Below are 19,800 nucleotides of genomic sequence, written 5' to 3' on the forward strand. Positions count from 1 at the left end.
AACTAGGTTAGTATATTAACTAGAGTTAACTAAGGTTAACTGAATGACTGACCTGAAATGACAGTGGAAACGCGACTGGCCCTGGCACACTTTAGCCCGACAGTGGAAACACGGCTAATGCCTCCTGCAGCAGGACAAGGGCATGTTTACAGGTGATCGGGAACCCTGGCCATCTTTAACACCAGTATTTTGTCAGTAGAAAGGTCTCCATATTGTCTGGTTATTGTAACCGAGACTTTAATCGTCTGTCGTAATTTTCTGATGTGGTTCAGTGTTTTCACTGTAATACTATATTTCCTTAATTTTGTTATTCGTTTTTACTAGCCACATTTTTGTTGTTGTGAAATTACCTGATAAAAGTTGACTATGGCGTGCTAATATTTAGTTGAACTAGATTTACAACTCTTTTAAATTTATAACCGCTGTACACACCCAAATCAAGATTACATAAATGTATAACAATACAGGTCATTACAGGTTTTTGGGGTAACTAATACTTTTTGGCGTATATTTAAAGATGGGTACTTTTACTTGAGTAATTTTTTTGGGAAAAATCTGTACTTTTACTTCGTTACTGTGGGCCACGCTCCTCTCGTTAGTTTATCTTAATGTAATAAATGTTATAAATGCTTCAGTTTGATCCAAACGCGCCGTCTACTTTTCTCTGGGCAATGAGCGATGCCCATTCGTGACTGATTCATTCTTTTGAGTCAATTCTGTTCAAAGGCTTGATCAAACCAATTGGCAAACGAGTGAATTGGTTCGTGAATCAGTTTGAATGATTCGTTCAGTTCTCTGCAGCACGCGCTGAGCATCTGAAGTGGTTCACTCAGAGTTGTAACGTTTAAGAACAAAAAGAGCGTTGAAGACGTGGCTGGAACTGCACTGAATTGAAAGCAAATCTGCAAAGGCTATTATTTCCTAGCGATGGAGATCCTTATTAGATGAACACCGCGTGTGCTGTCTACTGTTCAACAGGTAATAACTTGGGCTACATTCGATTACAGGATAGCACTGTGACATTAGTTTGTTGTATGTGTAACTTATAACAGAGGGGAACCAAGTTTAATGCAGCTTCCAAAGACAAAAAATAGCCGATTAATATTTTCTATATTTGATACAATCACACCGGCGTGAGAACTCAGCGAGTCATATCATTAGCTGCTAAATTCAGATCTGTGATTGCTGGCTGGCGCTGAGCCAGAGATAGATGCGTTTTTACAGCACTGCGCATTATAACCAATCACACAAGATTCTGTTGAGCTTATTAAAGCATTGGCCAATCAGAGGCGTTCAGATGAGTCATCGCTGAAATGCCGGTGCTTCCTTCACTCGCTCCTGACTGGAGACAACAAAGTGCAGATGTGTGTACGAATCTTTAATTAAGATATTGATTTAACGGTGTTAACAGTTTCAGTGATTTTAATGGGAGCTTCTGAGAGTGATTGAACTCTAGACTGTCAATGAAAATGATCTTTGATAAATAATAACATGTAAATGTTATTTGCTCTCTTTATGAACAATGGAAGATTAGTAGCAGTTTTAATATCACATTGACTTGTGTTAAATTCACATTTAATATAAAGTAAGTCGTATTAAAAATATGTTATGGGATGACACCTATATTACTTAAGTAAACAGACAGGTTTTTATAATAAATTACATAATTAGGCTACTTTGACCATTGCATATTATAGTTATGAACAATTTATGAAAGGTGAGAATCCAGATATTTCATTATATAGTTCATGCTTCTGGGAATGTTTCTAATAAAAATGAAAAAATAAATAAATAATAATAATGCTTAATAATAATTTGCCAATATGCTGTGGCTGCTGTGTCACATGACGACCCCCCCATGCCTAGACACAAGTAATAATGATATTTCCACAATATTTACGCTTGCAGAAATATACATTTGTTTACATTTTGCAGAACAGATGAAAGAAGATCCGTCAATGTGCATTTAGGTGTCGCAGGTCAGAGCGGACCACCAATTTAACGGGTCTCACTCCTCCCTCTAACTTCCACCTCGAGGAGGTCCCACAACACCCCAATGTACGGACAGACAACCAAGATTAAAAATTAACAATTTTATTTATTTAAAAGTTTGGGGAAAAGGGGAGAGGAAACTTTAAAACTACTGATGTCTCGAACTATTTTTGTCCACAGATACGGATTCCAGTCCTCGATAATGCTACTCTTCAGCCCTTCCTAGACAGCACTCCACTTCAGCCCTTGATTTCCAGCAGACTCCTCACCAGGTAAGTTTAAAGTTCAATACACAGGTGAGTATTCACAGGGCTGGGCTGTTAGCGTGCAGGGGTTCTAGCCCTCCGGTAAGTACAGAGTTCAATACGGGTAGGTATTCACAGGGCTGAGCTGTTAGCGTGCAGGGGTTCAAGCTCCCAGGTAAGTACAAAGTTCCATACACAGATGGGTATTCACAGGGCTGGGCTATTAGCGTGCAGGGGTCCTAGCTCTCAGGTAAGTACAGCGTACAATACACAGGTGAGTATTCACAGGGCTGGGCTGTTAGCATACAGGGATTTCTAGCTCTTTTAGGTAAGTACAGAGTTCAATACACAGGTAAGTATTCACAGGGCTAGGCTGTTAACTGGCTACTCACCACTGAAGATATTCAGAGGTCGGTATTCCAAGCAGATACGGGTTTGGTCGATGACTGACGGCTGGTGGGCCTTACAGGTGAGACTGCAAACAATACTGGGCTTCCCGCCCAGCTTGGCAGGAGGGCACACAGGGGAGGATCGGCTGTTGTCCTTCGCTTCCCTCGTCGAAGAGACAGCACAGACGACATGCACAAGGCCAGTGGTTGCTGACAAGGCAAATGACACAACGTCACGTGGATGCAAGGGTAGGGCTTTGATTTAAAAGCTTACAGAGATCGCTACGTGGGCGACATCATCCAACCTCCTCCAGAGGCGCCTCCAACACGTCAAAGCTCCAGCTTACTTAAGGTAAAGACTGTGGTCGCCACCAATACACTGCTCCTCTCCGTCAGATCTCTTCCTACGACCGGGGACACAGCCTCGGAAAAACACCACACACCACAAAGGCACTACAATTCTTCTCGTGTGTACACTTCAATATAGCAGCACTCACCACACACTCAGTGAAAGAAGATCCGTGGTGTATTCCCGTTTCGGGCTCAGAGTCCTGGCGGGGCGTGTCAGATGGACGAAGGCACCACGGCAGGCGTATATATCGTACACCGGAGTCTCTCTGTCTTTCCCAGCGATCTCCAACACAAGGCACTACTATCAACCCTGAGTAAACACACGAGCACTGAGGATTATGAGATCAACACAAGAGAGAGGGGGGATTACCCACTGCTACGGGGAAATATGCAGCCGGAACTCTTTCTCAAAGGCAGTTAGTCTCCCTCCTCATCCGTCATCCACTCTCCACAATATACAAGGAATGTTCATAAAGTTTTCACCCGCCAGTACACAGTGTTGTCCTCTCCCAATACGAATTCAATGATCTCCTTCACCCAGGGGCCTTCCAAACATAGGATTGCTCCTCCAACCCAATCCACAATAAGATGTAAACACAACATACAAAAAGGTTGGGCACTTATCTTCCTCCACACTTCCAATATCCACTTTCCTTGGATTCTCCGTTGCAGCCCGTAAATCACAACATCCACGCCACACCAGCCACTTCCGTATCGTGTGGAACAACAGCAGAACTAAAAAAAAAAAAAAAAACTAACTTCTTGTTCATAAACCAGCCCCTTTTATATCTCTGCTTCCTTCCCGATCCTCCAATCAGTATCCGACACGTCCTCTTCCCACACCTGCCGTGTATCTGGAATAATTTCCCCGCCTTGGCCAAACGGAACAGAACTTGTGTTTCACTTAAATTAGTCCGGGCGGAAATATTTCCCACACTCCAGTTCCGCCCGGAAAAAAAAAAAGTTCAGCTCAGAATAGTCACCCGGTGACATCGGAGCCATTTATATATTCACCTTCTCTAGATAGGTTAATATTGCTATTATTATTCTAGCCACTGGGTGGGAGTGTGGCACTATGTGTGACACGCCACTGGGAGGTAGATATATTAACAGGTGTTGCAATTAGTTAGGAAAGGGTGTGGATGGCGAGGAACACACGGTTCTTACCGTAGCCGTGAGCACTCAGGTTACCAACAGCATGACAGCACTTTAATATTCAGCACTGGGTGAAGTATCATTTTATATAAATTATCCCCTTTTTTACCTTCATAATAAACGGGAACACCACCCAAAGAGAGCTAATGTTTGGACTCAGAATTTTCTGCTACGCGTTGAGAACACCATGCCATCTATGCCAAGGCTTATAGGATAGCCTCAACAGTGCATTTGGTTTGTTATGTTCAGATGTTCAGTAACTTAGCTGTTATGTGAGGAGTTTGCACTCTTCTTTGTGTCACAGGTTATTTATACATATATAATACATACTTATATAATTAATTTCGCGATGCAAATACATTTTCATCATCTGTTACTCCAGTCTTCAGAGTTATGATCCTTCAAAATATAAATCTAATATATTGATTTATTACCAGTGCTGGAAACCGTTTTGCTGCTTAATATTTTTTTGGAACCTGTGAGATTTTGTTTAGGATTATTTGATGAATAGAAAGATAAAAAGAACATCATTGATAGTAAATCAACATTTTGGAATGATTTCTGAAGGATTACTGTATGTGACATTGAAGACTGGAGTAAAGGCTGATGAAATATATAGATTTATACACACACACATAACATACATTTTATCTATATATCTAAATAAAAATAGACTCAGTATATAGTCCCAAAGTAACTAGTAACTAACTACTTGAGTAGATTTTTTATCCGATACTTTTTTACTCTTACTCAAGTAACTATTCAAGACTAGTACTTTTACTTTTACTTGAGTAAATATTTCTATAAGTACTTTTACTTTTACTTGAGTACAGTTTTTGGGTACTCTACCCACCTCTGATTATCATTAGCTCTGATAAGGTTGTGTGTAAAGCTCCTTTTTTAAATAAAACCATGTATTAAGATAAAGACATAACAAAGTAGCTTCTTATTGCATAATAAAAGTGGTGCATGAATGTAGAAGATTAATAAAAAAGATAAAAAAACTAAACAGAAAAAAAACCTTTAGCATTAGAAACACGGTCTGTTTAAATATCAGACTCAGGATTACTTTATTGAACCACACTGGGAAATTATTTGTTACAAGTTGCAATGGAAAGTAGGTCAGTCTCAAAACCTCACGGACAATACATGCCATGGTTCGGACAAAGTTGCTTTTAATTTGAGGGGAAAATATATATATAATATTTGTAAAATGGCGCAGTTTTTTTAAAATGCACTTTTAACATCAGTCAGTCAAGCTTTATAATAATCAAGTATTATTTAATATAACTTAAGTAATTAGAAGAAAATGTAATAACCATGTTTGAATGCGTATTAGTCATTTTAACTGAACATTTTAACTTGAGAGGTGGTTGTTTTTTTCTGTCATTCAATGTTTCTGACGAAAAGAAAATTGGGAAAAAAAACTTACAAAAAATACTGACAGGATAATAATGATACGAATTCTAATAATAAGAACTATAAAACACACTAAGGATTACTAATGATTAATGAGCTGCTGGAATCAGGTTTTGTGTGTTTTCTTGAACTGATTTGCTGAAATCAAAACAGGGACAATAATAGGTGAGCCCCAGCCAATGGGATTGCCGTTTGCACATTAACTCAAGCAACAGGCAACACTGTGTGCATGTAATACTGATGGGAGTCGTAGTGTCCTAGTGTCACACTGCAATATGGCTGATTTCAGATGACTTTTAAAAACACTACAATTATTCAACCCGCCAAAGTGGCTAGTTTGAGTCACTGTGTTAATGTCAAGCCCAGGTTGTAATGTCTGCTAAGTTGGCAAATGGCTTGCCATGGTAATGAACTAGGAATCACAAACTTGTTTGGAGTTTGCCCAGCACAATCCACAACCATTTTTGACATTTCATTTTAAAATGCTCAGTGTGATGCAGACAAAACTGACATTCTTGGATAGCATAAAAAGTAGTCTATCAACAAAATAAGTAGGAAAAACTGCATTTAATAAATATGAAGTGAAATTGCATATAACACGAAATGAACTAAAATTATTATATTTGCATACAAGAAATATTTCCATGGTGAACAAAAATCTAAACATTTTGACTAGTGTGGTGTTTTTGGTGGCACCGGCCAAGTCACTGACACAAAAACTATGTTTTGAAGCATGAACTAAATGTTTTGGGTGAGTTACTACATTTTAAGAAGACACTGGTTCAGATGAGTTTATGGTTAATTGTGAAGTGCAACTATTCTGCATATGCATAGTAATAAAGGTATTCTGCATTTACTAAAAGACTAAACAATGACCCACACAAGGACCCACAGTCAGCCCAAAATTTGCCCACATCCTACAGATTTGGCCCACAGAAAGTCATGTTACACCCCGTCTAGGGGTGAAGGATACATGAAATGACCAGTTTTTAGCCTGCAGGAGTCAATCAGTACTGTACCCGGACACAAACACTTCCAAACAAAGAGAAAAACAACAGAGAAGACTAAATAATTGACCGTAACGGCCAAGAGTTTCTGAGAGTTTGCCCACTAGCGCCCCACCTGGCCCACACAATTACTAATATAGTGACGTTAACCTATTTTAGTCTACATTTGTGCATGAACTAGATGGTGACAGTCAAATGTGAAAATGCAGAAGAGGAAACATGGATGCAGCTCTAAATACTTTTGTTGATTTGTCCCCCAGAACCGTTCGGAAACCTTGTCAAACTGAGGAACATGGCAATGTCACAGAATGAGTTTGGGAATGTGGTTGCAGGTCTTTCTGAAATGTAAAACACATTTAAGATCTCTCTCCGGTGTGAAGCCTCATGTGAAGCCTAAGGTTTCCCTTCAGTTTGCATCTCTTTCCACACATTGGGCAAGTGAAAGGCCTTTCTTCACTGTGAACGCTCATGTGAGTCTGAAGGGAGGTTTTCAGTTTGAAACTCTGTCCACACTCAAGGCAGGCGAAAGGCCTCTCTCCTGTGTGAATGATCATGTGGACCTTAAGAGTCCTTTTGTTTACGAAACACTTTCCACAGTGATCGCACATGTTAGGCTTCTCTCCAGAGTGAGTTGTTACGTGATTCTTCAGGTGGTTTGCGTCTGTGAAACTCAATCCACACTGACCACATATAAAACACTCCTGTCTCGAATGAATCTTCTTGTGATTTCTAACGGTTGCTTTGTGTCTGAAGCGCTTTCCACACTGATCACATGAAAACGGCTTTTCACCGGTGTGACTGTTCATGTGATAGTCAAGGTTTATCTGTGCTGTGAAGCTCTTTCCACACAGTTGACAGCTGTAAGGCTTCTCTCCGCTGTGAACTCTCATGTGTCTGTCAAAGCTTCCCTGCTGACTGAACCGGCTTCCACACTGAGGGCAGGTGAAAGGCTTCTCTCCAGTGTGAGTCCTCATGTGGACGGTAAGGTTTCTTTGGTTGCTTATCCACTTTCCACACTCTGTGCAGATGACGCGTTTTCTAATCCGAGTCCTTTTAGGGTTTTTTTGTGAGGAAGTCTCTTCACTCTGTGAACAACTAACAGAATTTTCTTCAGTACTAAATTCATGATTTTCATACCGATCATTACTCTCCTCTATCAGCGCCATCGGGCCTAGAATGAAAAGAGACAAATAGACGTTAAACCCTAAAGAGAGCAAAAATTATTTTGAATTTAGGTCCGACCTGCTTGTAATTTTGAAGACCTTAATTTGATTAGAGTTGGAGCTAAACTCTGCAGGTTTGTGAGATCCCATATATATATATACTTAAAATATTGTCCTTTCAACAATGCTGAAGATTTGTATTTGTGAACTGTACCAGTCAGGATCTAAGCCCCATTGTAAAACAGAAACTGCTAACTCAAGTTATATTTTTCCAGAGCTATACATAGATCACAACACTCTCATGAATGGTTCATGTCCTAATATGATTATGACCACTTTGTTTGTGTAAATGAAGAGAGTGATGAAACACAAATATGGAGTGCCACAAGGCTCGGTACTGGGCCCTCTGCTTTTCTCCTTGTATCCGTTTTCCCTGAGAGACATTTTAATTAGATTTCATTTCAGTTTTGTATTTCCTCTCAGCTTGAAGAAACACACATTTCCAAGTTAATAGAGTGTATTAAAAATATCATATAAGGCTGGTCATTTCCTTCAACTAAATTCATTCTTTGGACTAATTTCATCACACAGCTCTACTGCTAGCTCATGTTAAACAGTTAGTCAAATGTAGACACCTAATAGAGATGTGTGATTTAATTTGGGCAGTCACTGCTGTGGTTTTAACATTATTATGAGGAAAAAAAAGAGCATGAGATCTACAAACTGCTTGAAAAGTAGATTGACCACAATATAAAATCATCAGATCACCATGTGGAAGCCATCCAGGTTGCAGTTGGTCTTGTATACGCAGAACTATACAGTATGACAACATACAACAAGCTCTGAAGTGAGAATTAATCATTGTTTCTGGACAAATCAGTCAGTCGCTCCTGCTTTGCAGCAAGTGCTAATGGCAACTTCATTTCACCATCTTTGTTTTTATTTCAGCAATCAGGTTTGACGAATGCAAATAAAGTGTTTATTGTTCATCCAGCCACGCAAGTAAACATGCAGACGGAGAGAAGACATGATCACAAAGGCAAGTCGTGTTTGACTATATCAAGTTAATGCTGTTAAATATAAAAAATAATAAAATCATATCACATTCAAGTAACCTGAAGTGTACTCAAATGTATCTCATTTCTGAAACACAAAATTACCAATAAAAGCTCAATAGACCGATAGAGTGACAGCTGAAGTACTACATGCATAAGAAATGTGTTTTCACATACAGAACTGATCCAAAAATGATAATTACAGACAGTTGATCAGTCATATTTTCATGGTTTGCCTATTAAAACGTTTTATTAGTTGCATATTTAAGTGATAGAAAATATTTTTTTATTGTTTTAGACAAAAAGGACATTTTAGATGTAATGTTAGACTCCATCATTGATTTGTTTGGCCTGCTTCTCTGTTGTTTTTCCTAATGTAATGCTGCATTACTGTTCATGTGAGCTCAACACACTTCCATTAGGATATCAGAGCTGGACTTTATAACAAGGATCAAATGAGTGAAAACCGACCGATATCTTCCTCGGTCTCTTCTTGTTTCAGACTGAACACTTCTTCAATCCTGATGTCTTCACTCTCCTCTTTAATACACGCCATCTTCATAACTCTCTCACGTGGATCTCTGTGTTTGAGATGAGAATAATAATAAATACTGCACACTGAGTCTCTGGATTAGTGTATAAACTGACGCATCTTTTCATTTACTCACACAGAATAACACGCTTTAACGACAGATAAACTATTACTATGTCACATTCAATAACAACGAAGCCATTTTACAGCGTTTGCGAAAACTATAAAACTATTTAAACGGACGCTTTAAAACCATAATCTGTCTTTAGTCGAATCATAACAAACGCCGAGTGCGGCGCAGCCCTGTGACGTCACGGCGCCAAACCAAAATAAAAGTCCTGTTTACTCAGGAACACAGAGGAGTTTAGGAATTATTAAAGGTGAAATACATATTAAAATATGTGTCGTTCAGTTGTGTGATGGACATACATACAACCAAAGACAGTGTGTTCTTTAAGATACTTAATTATAGTTGGTTTAGAAAACTTATACATTTTTTTCACAGATAGTCATGTCATTTTATGCTTTGAATAAACATGCATTATTAATGTTTTGCTCAATGTGCTTTCTTGTGGCCTCAGGAGAGAAGTAAAAAGCTTTTCTTCACCCTAGCTGAAATTCCAATAGCATTTAAATTTTGATCATATTTAAGTAATTTATATACGTGGTTCTTTCATGTAATGCAATAACACTTTATAACTTTTATGGAAAACTTGTAAAAAGCAGGTCATATATATATATATATATATGTGTGTGTGTGCGTGTGTGTGTGTATATATATACAGTAAACAAACTCTGTTCTCCTAAATTCTATCATTTACATCGTTTGTTTTATTACAGATCAGCGCGTTAACGGGACTTTTATTTTGGTTTGGTGACGTGACGTCATAGGGCTGTCTGCGCTCCTGCATCTGCTGTGAATCGGAGGTTAGAAAGGTTTGTGATTTGAAAGCATTTAAATGGTTTAGATACCAAACCATTCAGTCCATTTGGTTGTTTTCACAGCAGCTGTTATTTGTTGTTAATGTATGTAACGTTAGTAATGCTTTCTCTGACATTAATGAAGGACATGTTGTACTCGTGCAGCGCATCCACTGACAAACAACAGGAAATGTGCGTCTCATGTCGTGAACCAGTTTGTCATAAACACTAATTCAGTCTCTGGTAAGAACTGATGACGGAGAAACTGAACTTTTAAACCACGAGTCACTGAATCAGTCGCTTCTTGAAATGATTCAGTGAAATGATTCAGTGATTCGAATCAGCGCACGTGGCTCAGAACAGAGTCAACAACAAACACAAACATGTTACAAATCACAGCAGATATTAGCAGTATAATCTGTTACACCTAATCTGTAAATCGGAATACATAGTGTAAAACATAACGTTTATTATTATTTATTTTATATAGCGCTTTTAAAAGTAGCATCTCAAAGCACTTTACATAAAAAATATGAAATTAAAAGATACACATAACAGTGCAGGCAGAAAAAAAAATAATCAAATGAAAAAAAATGTCAATAAAAGGCCAATATAATAAAGTAATCAAATGAATCGCATAAAAGCTATCCTAAAATAGTATTTTTTAAGGGATGATTTAAAACACTAAGGGATTCTGCTTTCCTAATCTCTGAGGGCAGGGAATTACACAGTTTAGGAGCCAAAGAAGAGGACGCCCGATCCCCCATAGATTTTAGCTGTGTTGTTTGGACAGTTAAAAGACCAGCTTCAGAAGAGTGTAGAGCTCGTGTAGGAGTGTAGGGGGTTAAAAGCTCACACAAATATTGAGGAGCCAAATGAATCAAGGCCATAAGTGAACATGAGACTTTTAAAATCAATATGAAAACAATCTGAACCAATAAGCATCACTTCAGTTTTGTCACTGTTTACACAGATACAATTTTCAGACATCTATATTTTAATCTCAGTAAAACATTGAGAAAGAAGAGACACAGGCATATTGACATCAGGTTTTGAATGTATATAGCTCTGAGTGTCATCGGCATAAAAGTGAAAGTTAAGACAAGGAGTTCTCAAAAGTTGGCCAAATGGAAAATGTAAGGAGTCAGGTCATTAAAAAGAAGACCGTCAGATTCTTTGTATCGTGTTTCAGTTAAACAGACAAGGTCCAGCTTTTGTTCTAAAATAATGTCAGATAAAGTAACAGCTGTGTTGTTGACAGAGCGCGTGTTAAACAGTGCTGACTTCAGCAGACCTCCACACGCCTGAGTGCTGAGAAGTTATCAAAATCAACCCCTATGGGCTCTGCGCAGGAATCTCTGGTAAGCGACAGGTGTAGATGTTGAGCATAGACAACTACGCCTTGAAGAGCAATGTATTACAACTTGACTACAGTCTAAAAATGAACGGGAGAGAGGAGCGGCAGCCAAACGCTCCACTGTGCCCTTTCAACCGGAAGTCTGTTGTTAGAAAAGTCTTAAAAGCCTCAATTTGTTTTTATTATTCTGATCTTAAACACAGAGAAGCTCCTGTTGAAGAGACTGAGACACACACTGTTATAAGGATGGAGTTTATTAAAGAGGAGAGAGAAGAAATAAAGATTGAAGAAACAGTCAAACATGAAGAGACGGAGGAACAAACAGGTTAGTTTTCAGCTTTGGCATGTCTACAAATGCAACCCATTCTGTATCCTTTGTTTTATTATAGTACTTTTATTATAGCCACCTTGTAGTTGGCTAAAATGGCGTATTCTTTCTCACACATGGGGTCATTGCTTCTGTCAGCTTCCTAAGAAGACACGCAAGTCAGTTAAGGTTCACTAGCAAAAATTACAAATTTATTTCAAATGTTTTATTTATTTCTACGATTTTTTTTCCCCGGCCTGAATCACAATTTAAATCACAATCCTCTTATTTTTACATATTTGCAAGTCTGTAATCTACTGTCAGGTTTCCTTCCCGTTTACCGTGTCCATGCAGTTTTGTGAAACTCACGATTCTTTGTTGAAATTGGTGCATTGTTGCTTCTATCCTTCTAGTTTCCCTGTGCATCATTGACTATGTTAACTAGTACTGGTTAAACGATGTGTGACCAATTAAATAAGAAACAAATGTTTACAAAAACTTCCAAAATCACCTTAAACTGTAATCAGCTTTTCAAAATCTCAAATATTGCAAAACATCTCGGTTACGTATGTAACCATGGTTCCCTGAATAGGGAACGAGATGCTGCGGTGACGTCACCTGCTATGGGAACACCTTCGGTGTGACGAATGTCTGAAGCCCTATACCATCCCGCCAATCCTATTGGCCAAATAGCGCTTGGCACCGCCCTACGCATGCGTACGTATCGTATACCTGGGTGCCGCGCGCCATTTCGCTCAGATTTCATGACTGAAGAAGAAGAACGCTATCAAGGTACGGCACGGCCAGGACCGCAGCATCTCGTTCCCTATTCAGGGAAACATGGTTACATATGTAACCGAGATGTTCCCTTTCATAGGTCACTTCAATGCTGCGGTGACGTCACCGGTATGGGAACGCTATACCATAACGCCTGACGTACCTGATAGCTGGGATCCAAGGAAGCATCTACTCAAGCGGAGAGAACCCGGGAGCCAGGAGCCATCCTAACTCCTAAGAGCGAAGCAAGTCCGCGCGCCTCATAGGCTAAAGATATTGCCTCCACCAGCCAATGTGACATGCGCTGTTCGGGATCCTTGAATCGCCCCTCGAATTCTGAAAGCAGGATTGCGCAGAGTGTCTGAGGGAGCGTTTGGCGTTACAGCTCGATCCAATGCAGCTCGAGGCGGTGTTTGTGGCGAGACAGTCAGAGTTTGAGCATGGGGACTGCAATGAGAGTGTTGGATGCGCGAAAGCGGTCCAAGAGCGCTCTCTAGCGGAGGGCACAGTCCCTGGCAAGCAGCGAAAGGATCAGGAGCTTTTTGGTGCCTGAGAACGAGAGGCATTAGCCGTCAAACTCAGGTTTAACCTCTTGCGCTGATGTTGGCGAGCCGGTGGGAAAACCTTAGGGCCCCAGTCCTTGCGAGGGGGCGCCATAGGCGAAGGCTCCACCCGAGAGGCTACTCGCTGGCGGTGGGAGGAGGTTGAACGAGAACGTGCGGGCGCCTGTCGGCGTTCAACCTCGCTGGGTCTGCGGGGAATCAGCTGGCGGAAAGTGGCTGATTGCTTTTTAGCTGCCCTGAATTTTTCCACCACTGAAGTGACAGCCTCCCCGAACAAACCGTCCTTGGAAACAGGGGCATCCATGAGGAAAGATTTGTCCTTTTCCTTAATGTCGGTGAGATTAAGCCAGAGGTGGCGCTCAACCGTAATCAAACCGGCCATGGAATGACCTATTGCTCAAGCCGTATGTTTGGTAGCACGTAGTGCGAAATCTGTTGCTCGCCGTAATTCCTTTACTGCCTCGGGTGTGATACCTTCCCCTTCGTCTAGTTTCTTTAATAGCTCCTTTTGGTAGGCCTGGAGGACCGCCATAGAGTGGAGCAAAGCAGCCGCCTGGCCAGCGGCCATGTAGGATTTCCCAACTAGGCTTGACGTGACTCGACACGCCTTAGAGGGAAGAAGGGGGCGAGACTTCCATGCCGCGGCCGAATTAGGCGCGAGGTGTTTGGCGAGAATCTCTTCCACCGGAGGCACTGCTGCATAGCCATGGTTCGCCATGTCAGAGATGGTGGCGAAATCCGCAGCCACAGCGTTAGTAATCTGAGCTGAGAACGGCTGTTTCCAGGACCTCGAAACCTCTTGGTGGAGGTCTGGGAAAAAAGGTAAAGGCCTCCGGGGCTGTGCAGGTGTCCGTCCAGCTTAGAGGAAGGTTGGGCCTCGGCCTTCTCAACCTCCCAATCCAGCCCCAATTTACCCACCGCACAAGAAACCTCATCCAACAGCTCGCTGTAGGAGGGGGAAACACGCCTCTCCTGTCCACTAGGAGGGAGAGGGCTAGTGTCGGCCGCGAAGTCCTCAGACCCCGAGGCCGCGGTGGATAAAACGTCATCCTCATAGCGTCCACAACCGAAGGAGATGGTACTAAATGCCTCCGGTGTGGGCTGTGAATCCTCGTTAGAGAAAACGACAGGCTCAATAAAACTCTTATTCTGCACCAGGGTAGGGGAGAGTGAGCGATGTGGAGAATATTCCAATATTCCACTGTCCTCGAAATCCATGTCGCACGTGTCACCCCAAGCTATCACCTCGTGCGGTGCCTCGGTAGTCGCAGAAGTGACATGGCGGGGGTTAGACAGGGGGGCAACATCAGAAAATACTTCCACCCTCAAGCGCAGTACTCTGAGCTGCAGGCTATCACAATGGGGACAGGAAGAAAGGCCGCTAAGCGCTGCCTGTGCGTGATGTAAACCCAGACATACTACGCACCTGTCATGAGTGTCTCCCTTCGTGATGTACCTGGTACACGGCTCCTTGCATTTTCGAAAACTCATCGCGTCCGCAAAGAGGAGTTAACACTGCTCATAGAAACCGCTGGAGAACGCGAGATGAATTCTAGGGCATAGATGATTCGCTTTCCGTATTTTCCATATTCGTATTTTACTTAAGCAGTACGAACGTATGGACACGTTACTATTTTTAATGTTTTGTACTAATATCATTCTAATATGCTGATTTATCATCAGTGTTCGTGCTTAATTTTGATTGTATAACCTGTGATAAATTTTCAGGATTTGTTATGTTGTTTAAAAATAATGATAATAAATATATATATATATATATATATATATATGTATGTATGTATGTATGTATGTATTATAACAGTATGTCGTTACTTTCACTTTTTATCTATTTAACACGTCTTTGATGAATATTAAGTTTTTAGTTTTTATTTTCTCTATATTTTTGATCAAATACATGCAGGCTTGATGAGCATAAGAAAATTATCTCTAAAACATTAGAAATAGTGATGGGTCCAAACTTTTGAACACTACTGTATGTACATATTAATCAATCTTTATCCAAGTTAATCTCTTTTTTTGTTTGATGAAGATATTATTGCTATGATTACTTCTTTTCTTTTACTTTTGTAGGTATTTTTATATATATATATTTTTTCTAATCAGCTCCCGATGCAATGTCCTTCACTGTACTCGCAAATTCAGGCCTGTGATTGAAGGAATATCTGACCATACCCCCAGCACTCATTATAACAAATATATTGTAAAAGTACATACTGTCCTTTAAAATAATAAAAAGCAGCATTTAATAATCGTGATAACAATATAATAATATAATAAAGTACTATAATATATTATATTAAAGTATATAGAATTATTATTATTAAAGTACCTGCCAAAAATTTGGAAACATTACAATTATTAATCATTTTAAAATAACTAAGTTGTGCTCATCGAGAATGAATTTATTTGATCAAAATAAAGTAAAAAATAAATATTATTACAAATACTAAAAAAGTTTTCAATTTTAATATATTTTAAAATGTAATGTTATTCATCATCACTCCAGTTTTCAGTGTCACATGATATTTTAGAAATGATTACAACTTATTTTACTTTCAAGAAACATTTCTGATTATTTTCAATGTTGAAAACTATTTTGCTGCTTCGTATTTTGTGTAGAAGTTATGCACTTTATTTTTCAGGATTTTCTGCTAAATATAAAGTTTAATGAACAGTATTTATTTGCATTTATCAAATGTATTAATTCAATTTGTGTGCATTTATTATAAAATGCATTTGTTAAATAGAAATAATTGTAAATGTCTCCACTCACTTTTTATCACTTACATGCATGAAAAGACTGAATAAAATAAAATGAATAAAATGATAAATTTCTTTATAAAATCTTAAACAAATGTTTGAGTAGCATCAGTTTCCGCAAAAAAATAAGCATCAAAACTGTTTCTAACATTTATAATAATCAGAAATGTTTATTGAGCATGAAATCAGCAAATTAGAAAGATTTGTGTAGGATTGTGACACTGAAACATCTTTGTAAACAACAACAGATTTATAAACATTTCTAATGACGAATGTTGCGTTCCCAAATACAAATGAAAGCGGCTCAAACCAAGCGCAGCACAAACAGTGAATCACAACTGTTGTACAAGAATTGTATTGAGTACCAAGTATTGAGTACATGTGCAGTAAATGAACATACTTTCCAGAAGTACAACAATTCACTAAAATATATATAAATATTTTTATTGGTCTTATGAAGTATTCTAAATTGTTGAGATATAAATGTGAGCCAGAATTAAATCATCACAATTAAAAGAACCAAAGACAAACTACCTCAGTCATATAATAAGAATATCATCAAAAAGTGTATTTATTTCACTAATTCCATTCAAAAAGTGACACTTGTATATTATATTTATTCATTACACACAGACTGATATATTTTGTTTGTTTCTTGTAATTTTGATGAATATTAATGACAACTAAGGAAAATCCCAAATTCAGTATCTCAGAAAATTACAATATAACTTAAGACCAATACAAAGAAAGGATTTTTAGAAATCGTGGCCAACTGAAAAGTATGAACATGATAAGTATGAGCATGTACAGCACTCAATACTTAGTTGAGGCTCCTTTTGCCTGAATTACTGCAGCAATGCGGCGTGGCATGGAGTCGATCAGTCTGTGGCACTGCTCAGGTGTTATGAGAGCCCAGTTTGCTCTGATAGTGGCCTTCAGCTCTTCTGCATTCTTGAGTCTGGCATATCGCATCTTCCTCTTCACAATATCCCATAGATTTTCTGTGGGGTTAAGGTCAGGCGAGTTTGCTGACCAATTAAGAACAGGGATACCATGGTCCTTAAACCAGGTCCTGGTAGCTTTAGCACTGTGTGCAGGTGCCAAGTCCTGTTGGAAAATGAAATCTGCCTCTCCATAAAGTTGGTCAGCAACAGGAAGCATGAAGTGCCCTAAAACTTCCTGGTATACGGCTGTATTGACCTTGGACCTCAGAAAACACAGTGGACCAACACTAGCAGATGACATGGCACCGCAAACCATCTTTCAACTTTACACTGGACCTCAAGCAACGTGGATTGTGTGCCTCTCCTCTCTTCCTCCAGACTCTGGGACCCTGATTTCCAAAGGAAATGCTAAATTTACTTTCATCAGAGAACATAACTTTGGACCATTCAGCAGCAGTCCAGTCCTTTTAGAAGTGAGACGCTTCTGACTCTGTCTGTTGTTCAAGAGTGGCTTGACCCAAGGAGTGCGACAGCTGAAACCCATGTCTTGCATACGTCTGTGTGTAGTGGTTCTTGAAGCACTGACTCCAGCTGCAGTCCACTCTTTGTTAATCTCCCCCACATTTTTGAATGGGTTTTGTTTCACAATCCTCTCCAGGGTGCGGTTATCCCTATTGCTTGTACACTTTTCTTTCCCTTTACCTCTCTATTAATGTGCTTGGACAGAGAACTTTGAGTTAATTAGCTGATTAGTGTGGCACCAGGTGTCTTCAGTATTGAAGCTTTTCACAATATTCAAATTTTCTGAGATACTGAATTTGTGAATATAGTTGTCAGTTAAAGTCATCAACATTAAAAGAAAAAAACATTTGAAATATATCAATCTGTGTGTAATGAATGGAATTAGTGAAATAAATAAACTTTTTGATGATATTCTAATTATATGACCAGCACCGTTAGATACATGAAAATCAGAAGTCCTAATACTGAGCCCTGTGGCACTCTATACTTGTTTCTGATGAGATGGTCTTTTTTTAAACAAAGTGGTAGCAGTCAAAGAGATAAGACATTAATCATCCTAATTCTTGTTTATAAGTGCCTACACAATTCTCAAACTATCCAAGTGAATGCTGTGGTCTATGTTTTTAAAGATGTTACAGTTCTAGGAGAGAGCAAAGTTTCCGTGTTAAAATTGGGCTTAAACCCTGACTGATATTGTTCACAAATACAGTTTCTCTGCAAAACTGAAACTTGTTGATAGGACGATATTCTTTTAATGCTTTAGTCCAAGAATGTCAAACTCACAGCCCTTCAGAGTTTAGTTTCTGCTTTAACTGAACACACCTGAATTAAGGTTTTCATTACTTGAAAACTAAAGCTACAGTAGGTGTTGGAGCAGGTTGAAGTTAAACTAAGCAGGTCTGTGACCCTCCAAAAGCTGAGTTTGTCACCTCAGTTTTAGACATTAATGCCAGATTCAGCTATGGTTGCCTACTGCTTTTAAACAAGGGTTAACTTGCATCTGTCTCCTTTCATCCTAGACATGATGCCGCTCAAAGAGGAAAATGAAGAACTAAATGTAATGCAAGATACAGATCAGTATAAGAAACATGATCTTATAACTGGACAAACATCATTTAGTTGCCCACAGTCTGGAAAAACTTCCTCACAAAAAAAAGCTCAAAAGACTGGAACTAGAAACAATTTCACCTGCCAAGAGTGTGGACAGCGTTTCGATCAACGTGGAAACCTTACAGTCCACATGAGGATTCACACTGGAGAGAGGCCTTACACCTGCAAACTGTGTGGATATACTTTCATTCGAAAAGGAGACCTTCAACAACACATGAAAATTCACACTGGAGAGAAACCATACACCTGCAAACAGTGTGGAAATAATTTCATTCGAATAGGAGACCTTAAAAGCCACATGAATATTCACACTGGTGAGAGGTCTTACACCTGCCCTCATTGTGGAAGGAGTTTTGCACACAGACAAAATCTTACTGTCCATATAAGAATTCACACTGGAGAGAAGCCTTTCACCTGCTCACTGTGTGGAAATTGTTTTATTCAAATAGGAGACCTTAAAAGCCACATGAAAATTCACACTGGAGAGCAGTCTTACATCTGCCCTCATTGTGGAAGGAGTTTTACACACAGACAGACTCTTACAGTCCATAAAAGAATACACACAGGAGAGAAGCCTTACACCTGCCAGCAGTGTGGAAAGAGCTTCACTCAACATGGAAACCTTAAAGTCCACATGAGGATTCATGATGGAGAGAAGCCTTTCACATGTCAACAGTGTGGAAAATATTTCATTGAACATGGAAACCTTAAAGTCCACATGAGGATTCACACTGGAGAGAAACCTTTCACCTGTCCTCAATGTGGAAAATGTTTTTCAGTAAAAGGAACCCTTAAAAGCCACATGAGCGTCCACACCGGCGAGAAGCCTTACGTATGCCCTCAGTGTGGAATCAGTTTCACTCAGCACGGAAGCTTTAACAGACACATGAGGATTCACACCAGAGAGAAGCCATACACCTGCTAACTGTAGAAAGAGCTTCACACATAATAATGACCTATACTCAGAATCCAAGTGTACACACACAGTAGTTAACACACAGCAGCGGGTGGCCACATTGTTGGGTGTACCGGAGAGCAGGTGACCGGGATTGGTGTCTTGCACAACACGATAACCTCAGTATTGGTATTGAGGATGGAAGAAAGCAGTTTTCATTCAAAACATTTTGTCCCCCCTTCGACAATCCCTGCCGGACATGAGACTCGAACCCGCAACCTTCAGGTTACAAGTCTAACCAGTTACTCTCTAAAC

At 39.6% G+C, this 19,800-nt stretch overlaps 2 protein-coding genes across 2 annotated transcripts; one reads left to right on the plus strand and one right to left on the minus strand.

The window, feature by feature from the left end:
• Nucleotides 1–6,645: 6,645 nt before the first annotated feature.
• On the minus strand, nt 6,646–9,518 carry LOC132099223 (gastrula zinc finger protein XlCGF7.1-like). Its single transcript, XM_059505661.1, has 3 exons — nt 9,445–9,518; nt 9,248–9,357; nt 6,646–7,729 (listed from the first exon to the last, which is right to left on the minus strand). The coding sequence occupies exons 2-3, from the start codon at nt 9,336–9,338 to the stop codon at nt 6,915–6,917; spliced, it is 906 nt and encodes a 301-aa protein (XP_059361644.1). The 5' UTR covers nt 9,339–9,357; nt 9,445–9,518; the 3' UTR covers nt 6,646–6,914.
• Nucleotides 9,519–10,185: 667 nt separating this feature from the next.
• On the plus strand, nt 10,186–19,531 carry LOC132099220 (gastrula zinc finger protein XlCGF8.2DB-like). The gene is made up of 3 exons (XM_059505659.1): nt 10,186–10,248; nt 11,795–11,911; nt 18,500–19,531. The coding sequence occupies exons 2-3, from the start codon at nt 11,833–11,835 to the stop codon at nt 19,513–19,515; spliced, it is 1,095 nt and encodes a 364-aa protein (XP_059361642.1). The 5' UTR covers nt 10,186–10,248; nt 11,795–11,832; the 3' UTR covers nt 19,516–19,531.
• The last annotated feature ends 269 nt before the right edge of the window (nt 19,532–19,800 follow it).

Source organism: Carassius carassius, chromosome 22 (assembly GCF_963082965.1).
Source record: "Carassius carassius chromosome 22, fCarCar2.1, whole genome shotgun sequence".
Classification (NCBI taxonomy): Eukaryota; Metazoa; Chordata; class Actinopteri; order Cypriniformes; family Cyprinidae; genus Carassius; species Carassius carassius.

Excerpts from the sequence above, each read along its gene's own strand:
- LOC132099223 (XM_059505661.1), bottom strand. The coding sequence starts at position 9,338 with ATGAAGATGGCGTGTATTAAAGAGGAGAGTGAAGACATCAGGATTGAA. Across the intron at positions 7,730-9,247 it reads AGAGACCGAGGAAGATATCG|GCCCGATGGCGCTGATAGAG; the intron begins GTCGGTTTTCAC and ends TTTTCATTCTAG.
- LOC132099220 (XM_059505659.1), top strand. The coding sequence starts at position 11,833 with ATGGAGTTTATTAAAGAGGAGAGAGAAGAAATAAAGATTGAAGAAACA. Across the intron at positions 11,912-18,499 it reads AGAGACGGAGGAACAAACAG|ACATGATGCCGCTCAAAGAG; the intron begins GTTAGTTTTCAG and ends CTTTCATCCTAG.